The sequence below is a fragment of the Triticum dicoccoides genome, chromosome 2A (genome assembly GCF_002162155.2).
Source record: "Triticum dicoccoides isolate Atlit2015 ecotype Zavitan chromosome 2A, WEW_v2.0, whole genome shotgun sequence".
NCBI lineage: Eukaryota > Viridiplantae > Streptophyta > Magnoliopsida > Poales > Poaceae > Triticum > Triticum dicoccoides.
Window position 1 is genome coordinate 240,518,161 of NC_041382.1, and position 7,320 is coordinate 240,525,480.

The following is a 7,320-nucleotide window of genomic DNA, read 5'->3' on the forward strand; positions in this document are numbered from 1 at the left end:
GCTTACAGGCACGGTACACGCTATCCTAGACTACTCTACACATGAAACTCCAACACGAGCGTCCGGGCTGCGCTTGGCTCTTTGCCTCTTCGGGAGTACTACTGCAGTGGAGGAGTACTATAGTTTGCTTCTGGCCATCTGACACCGACTGAACTGCTGCATGTCCACCGCGTACGGGAGGGAGAGCGTGTAGCGAACGAAAAAGCTTCTCCTAGTCCTGCCAGCTACCACGCTCATGGGCGAGGGAGGGACGTAGCTTCATTGACTTACAGCTCTTGCCTTTGCGTCCAGGATAGGTGGGCCCAACAGGTCGATGGCCCACCTGTCATGCAGCCAAAGGCAGGTGCGATTAAGGCGAGAGGGCATTGTAGTAATCAAACTTCTCGTTCTTGTACGAGTTGACGCGACACATCAAAGCACTTCACTTGATATATTTCAATAATTTGCATTTGCCGATGCATTAATTACAACGCATGCATGCATGCCGTGACTCTCCTTTTGATACTTGCATGTGTTGATTTAATGCACCTTGAATTAGTATGAATATGTGACTGTAAAGCTTTGTAATGCCCCGGCCCTAATAAAGCGAGAGATGGTTGTGCACGAGGAGGGCGAGATCATGCAGACGGAACAGGACCCGACGATGGAGCTCTCTATGGTCTCGATGGACCTCACCTTGCTCCACTACCCCTTGTGCCTCCGCCCCTTGAAGCCTCCAGTGTATGAGGTTCTAATACACCTTGTCCGTTCGGGTGATCAAGCAAGCTGCAGGTTTCTTGATTGATGTGTTGTTCGATTGATTTGTGAGTGCAAGGGAGGGCAACTGGCTTGCGCGGACTGCCACATCGAGCGCCCCGGGAACCAGCGGCAGTGTCAGAAGTGCGAGTGCAGTGGTGGCTTTGATGTGCGTAACATGGCGGTGGACGCCATCCTCTCCTCGGTGAGGGTGGAGTGGCTGCACGCAGGCTGTGGGCTCTACATCACTTATCACAAGCTCGCCGATCACCAGACCATGTGTCTGCTCGCGCCCTGCAAATGCCTCGTGCCCGTTTGCGGCTACGAAAGCCCGCCGCGGGTGCTCTCCCACCACATCAGCACCGTGCATCCCATGCCCGTGCACAGGATCCAGTACGGCAAAGCGCTCCAGCTGCAAGTGCCACTGTCGGAGCCACAACTCTTGCTATTCGCAAAGGTGGACGGCCGTGCGTTTTTATTGGTCGGCGGCATGCTCGACATCGGCACGCCTATCGCCGTGTCGGTCGTTTGCATCGAAGCGGTGGCATCCCCACTACCGCACTATGTGGACAAGTTGTGGGCGAATGGCCCGCCGGGTGAGCCCAAAGGTAGGACCGACGCTGTCAAGGTGGAAATGGAGGTGACAAGCAGCAAGGATCCCGGCGACGTCGCCGTGCAGGAGCTGACCTACTTCACAGTTCCGCCCAAGCTGTTGGCCGGGGCTAAGCTGGTGTCCCTCCACATTCAGATTGACAAGCTCACTTAGTAATATGTTAATGATTCTACAATGCCTTCTGTTTATCTTAGTAATATGTTAATATAGGGGTTAGCTCGGTCTACTTTAGCTTAAGAGATGGTGGGTTTTGGTGGCGATGCAGCAATTACCTCGACATCAGATAAGCAGTGAAAGTAATTTCGGACGGTCGAATGGATATTTTGTGTGTGTTGGATATAAAGATCCTTTGGGTAACAACTAACAACTTATATGCTCTTTTTTCTAAACGAAACAGCGATACTAGTATAATTTTTGTTGACATGCACTAATATTTTCGAAATGGACATCGGGTTGTAGCTAGAAGGGCGGTTGGGATGCGGCATCGGCCCATACCACGTTGATCCCCGATTGGGACGCACCGACTGTGGATTTTCTCCCTCACCGATGTCGACCGCGTCTACGCAGAACATTGTTCCCGTCCCCTAGCTGTGGGATCAGGCCGGATATGTGACCAGCGGTGTGGCCACTGTCGTTCTGTGCTTGTGAAGAGAGAAACCCCAGCAAGCAGGCTTGTAGCTTAGGCTCCTGCTAGTGTATATATAGTGGTTTTATTTTTCTCTCCATATCAACCAATTTATATTGCGTACGTGTCATTGAAGAGTGAAATGATGGTTGCTTCTTCCGACTAACTTACTGTGTGATTTGACTTCTCCTTTAGTGGCCCCTACACGTACTCCCCCTACGTGTATGCAATAGTCACACGTACACATGGACGGCAAAATGCGCGCGATGCCCTAATGCATGCATGTCCGAGCACACGAGGAACACACACGGTCACGCTCAAGTGCTCAACCTACATGTGCATGCACACACATACTCAGCCAGGGTGAGCTATTGACCGTATAAACACCAGAAAATGTATATATTGAGCGCCATGAGCGTATTATGATGTCCACTGACCTTATTTTTACAAATATACAGTGACAGACAGTGTATTTATCTCATTTGAAATTAAGCCATATTAACCGGAGAGGAGGCAGTATGGACTAGCATTACTTTATTGTGTCCCGTAAACATGTCGAACGAGGAGAAGCTTGCAGGACGGGAGAAGCTTGCGCACGGTGGCTCATAGGACAAGGAGAAACTTTTGACTAATGCAAGCTCTCCTTCGCTCAGGCGGTCAACGTGCAACAGTTAATTCGGTGTCAGATTGCCAGAAGCATACATTGTACTACTACTATTATTGTTGCACTTCTCGAAGAGGCGAACATCCAAGCGCAAAGTTTACTAGTACTAGTACTACTACTATAGTGTATAGAGGTATGTAATATACTAGTACTACAAACCGGATGGAGGAGCATCTGCACTCTTATTATATATTTAAAATGTGATAAAGCAATCTTCAACACATTTGGTTCTCTTCGAGGGTTCTCGCATGTGATAATGGAAGTTGATTCCATGGAACACTCACCACAATTATCGCTTAATTCTGGCTCATATGCTGTTACAAATAGGAGCGCTCGGTAATATTTCCTCTTTTTTGTTATTCAGCTTGTAAACAGGTCAGCAAACCTTGCGGCGCATCTTTGTGCGAACCATGCTTGCTGCAATTTGAATGTGGCCGAGAGCTGGCTTGATGAAACACCTCGCTTCCTACTTCTTTTTTGCGGGGTACCTCGCTTCCTAGTGACCAGTGTCTTGGCGGATCATCCTAACAATTCTTATATATGAATAAAGCTCTCTCATTTAGACACAAAAAAGAATAAGCCATATTAACCGGAATGAAGGGAGTATGGACTAGCACTACTTGTTGTTGTGTTCCGTCAACTCGTAGAATGAGGAGAAGCTTGCAGGACAAGGTGAAGCTCGCTTACGCCTTTTGACTAATGCAACGTACCCTCGCCCAGGTGGTGGACATGCATCAGTTCATTCGGTGTCAGATTGCCAGCTGAATACACTGTACTAGTACCGAACATGCGAAGTACCATCATTGTTTGACTTCACGAAGAGGCGAAGAGCTAAGCGCAAGGTTTATTAGTACGAGTAGTACTACTACTAGAACCGCATGGTGGAGCCTCTGTACTCTTTTTTTTAATCTCCGATAAAGTACACATTTATTCCGGAGAAGGGCGGAAAACGGCAGCCCAACATGTAATGATGATATCGATCAACCATGCTCGAATATATCTTGGCCTACGTGCGAGCCCGTCTGTGTGTTCTGGCTCCTCGTCTCACTCAAGGAATGGTGGATTGACCATTTTGCCGTCAATTGAGATCGGTTTGCTCACACTCCGGTCCCACATGTCAGCGATATGCCAAGAGGAGGTGCATTGACCAATTGGCCATACGCGTACTTGGTTTTGCACCTTCATACTACTCCTCCCTTCATCACAGTTTACAGGGCGCACTTCATTATGATGCATTTCTCTCAATGCATTTCCACCACCAGAGAGACTTTAGACGCGTTTGGTTTAATGCTCAATTAATTAGGGCGTGGTAACCGCAATTTTCTCTCGATGTAGTACTACGGAGTGGAGTAAGTGCATGCATGTGTGTAGCCAGGGTGAAGGCACTGCATGCATGTGTGTACGCATTATTTCCTCTAGTAATAGACGCCGTGCTATATCTACCAATGCTATTTTTCAGGCCGATCGCTAGTCGCCTTGGTCCCAAAGATTTTCTCTTTTTCTGAAGTGTGCTCTATCAACAGTGACGAATGGAGTAGTACAAGCGGATTCAAAGAAGAGCGTATTGATGGTTGCTTCTTCCGAGCAACTTACAGTGGCACAGGTGGGGCTTATGATTTGACTGCTCATTACTCACTATTAATGCGGCGCAACGACCGGTCTGAGTCTCCCGTGCGGCTATGCACTACCCCCTCAGTTCTTAAATATACTCTAGAGTATTTGTCTTTCTAGAGATTTCAACTAGTGACTACTCCAATATTTGTCTTTTTAGAGATTCAAATGGACTACCACATACGGATGTATATAGACATATTTTAGAGTGTAGAATCACTCATTTTGCTCCGTATGTAGTCACTTGTTGAAATCTCTAGAAAGAAAAATATTTAGCAATGGAGGGAGTACACATACGAACCAAAATGAGTGAATCTACACTCTAAAATATGCCCATTTGAAATTTGTAAAAAGAAAAATATTGTTGATGACAGTTGTGATGACAAAAAGAAGCATATTCCTTGTCCTTGATGACAGTTGTTGATGACATTTGTGTTTGTCTAAAACGGTGTGAGGATGAGATTGCATTATGGAAAGTACGCCGGACGAGCAACGTTTTGTGCAAAGAACTATGGAAGATCCACATGCAGCGATGTGGGCGGACGGGCAGATGAGCAAGGCTGGATGGGATACCTGGAGGTCGTCGGGATGTAACTAGGTGAGCGGCGGCGGGCGGAATCTGCCCATACTGCGGCAGCGAGAAGGTGGTGTAGGCCCAACCGTGCCGGAGCTTGGTCAGAGAGAACGGTGAGTACCATAGATCGGGACTTGCTGCCTTGGCACCATCGAATGGAGAAATGATGCATGTCCTCCCTTTCCGCTGACGGACGGGATGCGGCCACATTAGTGACCAACGGTGAGAGAGAGAGAGGCCACCGCAGCCTTGTGTGAGATACTCTGAAGAGAGACAAACCAGGCGGGGAGGCTCCATTGTATATAGTGGAGCGGACTACCTTTTTCTCCATAAAATTCATTTTATATTTTGTGTACGTGCTATTGAGCGATATAACTTTATTTAAAAATAATGTGCCAACGCGTCAAGTCAAACTTTGTTTCGTGCACGCATGGTACATGACCTCCATTGGTAAACAACCGCTACACACGTTCAAATTAGCACGTGGGCTGCCATTTCGTATAGAAATGAGCTCCACCGTGTACCCACGCGGGTGTGGCTGGGCACGAAGCGTGAGTACGTGCACGGTCACCTATTCTCTTCTTGTATACGTACACCACCTACGTGGGGTTATGTGAGAGAGATACAAACATAGAGAGATAGAGTGTAAGGGTTCATGAGAGTTTTTGTGGGGGGAGGGGTCAATCAAAAAATTTAACATATGCAATGTGTGTGAAATAGAGTCCTGGATATATCACATATATAGAGGGGGCGATCCACGAGAAGAGAGTGGAGGTATCATTGACTTGAGGTGTCCATAGAATCAAAGAGAGGGATGATGTCTGTGTGTGTGCGCGCGTGGTCGATAAAGAGTGCAATAGAATTTGTGTGTGCCCACGTCAAAGATATAGAGTGGCTGGCCTACTAGAACAAGAGAGGGGACATGTGCAGTTTGTCTCTGTTGCATGGATACCTACCTACAGCGCTCGACTATCGGTGTGTGGTGGTGTGGGGAGGGAGGCCTAATTAACTATAGAGGTACAATGGCTGGTATATGTGTGGAGGAGGAGAGAGGCCTACCTCATGTATTAAGGGAGATCGATCTGAAGGAAATATGCCCTAGAGGCAATATTAATGTTATTATTTTATTTCCTTATATCATGATAAATGTTTATTATTCATGCTACAATTGTATTATCCGGAAACATAATACTTGTGTGAATACATAGACAAACTAAACGTCACTAGTATGCCTCTACTTGACTAGCTCGTTAATCAAAGATGGTTATGTTTCCTAACCATAGACATGTGTTGTCATTTGATTAACGGGATCACACTATTAGGAGAATGATGTGATTGACATGACCCATTCCATTAGCTTAGCACCCGATCGTTTCGTATGTTGCTATTGCTTTCTTCATGACTTATACATGTTCCTATGACTATGAGATTATGCAACTCCCGTTTGCCGGAGGAACACTTTGTGTGCTACCAAACGTCACAACGTAACTGGGTGATTACAAAGGAGCTCTACAGGTGTCTCCAAAGGTAAATGTTGGGTTGGCGTATTTCGAGATTAGGATTTGTCACTCCGATTGTCGGAGAGGTATCTCTGGGCCCTCTCGGTAATGCACATCACATAAGCCTTGGAAGCATTAGAACTAATGAGTTAGTTACGAGATGATGTATTACGAAACGAGTAAAGAGACTTGCTGGTTACGAGATTGAACTGGGTATTGAGATACCGACGATCGAATCTCGGGCAAGTAACATAACGATGACAAAGGGAACAACGTATGTTGTTATGCGGTCTCACCGATAAAGATCTTCGTAGAATATGTGGGAGCCAATATGAGCATCCAGGTTCAGCTATTGCTTATTGACCAGAGACATGTCTCGGTCATGTCTACATTGTTCTCGAACCCGTAGGGTCCGCACGCTTAAGGTTTCGATGACAGTTATATTATGAGATTATGAGTTTTGATGTACCGAAGTTAGTTCGGAGTCCCGGATGTGATCACGTACATGACGAGGAGTCTCAAAATGGTCGAGACATAAAGATTGATATATTGGACGGCTATATTCGGACACCGGAAGTGTTCCGGATGATTTCGGGGAAAACCGGAGTGCCGGAGGGTTACCGGAACCCCCCGGGAGAAGTAATGGGCCTTATGGGCCCTAGTGGAGAGAGAGAGGGGCGGCCAGGGTGGGCCGCGCGCCCCCTCCCCCTCTGGTCTGAATTGGACTAGGAGAGGGGGGGGGCCCTTTCCTTCTCCCTCTTCCCCTTCCTTCCCCCCTCCTAGTAGGAGTAGGAAAGAGGGGAGTCCAACTCCTATTAGGAGGAGGAGGACTCCTCCTTGGCGCGCCCTAGGGCCGGCCGGCCTCCCCCCTTGCTCCTTTATATATGGGGGCAGGGGCACCCCTAGACACATAAGTTGATCTTCGTGATCATTTTCTTAGCCGTGTGCGGTGCCCCCTTCCACCATACTCCTCAATAATATAGTAGGAGTGCTTAGGCG

At 47.5% G+C, this 7,320-nt stretch overlaps 1 protein-coding gene across 1 annotated transcript in view; it reads left to right on the plus strand.

Annotated features, from left to right (window-relative positions):
• LOC119357812 (E3 ubiquitin-protein ligase SINA-like 10) overlaps positions 1 to 1,501 on the plus strand; it is a 90,325-nt gene extending 88,824 nt beyond the window's left edge. The window contains exons 2-5 of the mRNA XM_037624635.1: positions 292 to 343; positions 560 to 727; positions 809 to 1,133; positions 1,275 to 1,501. Coding sequence (XP_037480532.1) covers positions 292 to 343; positions 560 to 727; positions 809 to 1,133; positions 1,275 to 1,501 — 772 coding nt within the window. The remainder of the gene's footprint in view (positions 1 to 291; positions 344 to 559; positions 728 to 808; positions 1,134 to 1,274) is intronic.
• The last annotated feature ends 5,819 nt before the right edge of the window (positions 1,502 to 7,320 follow it).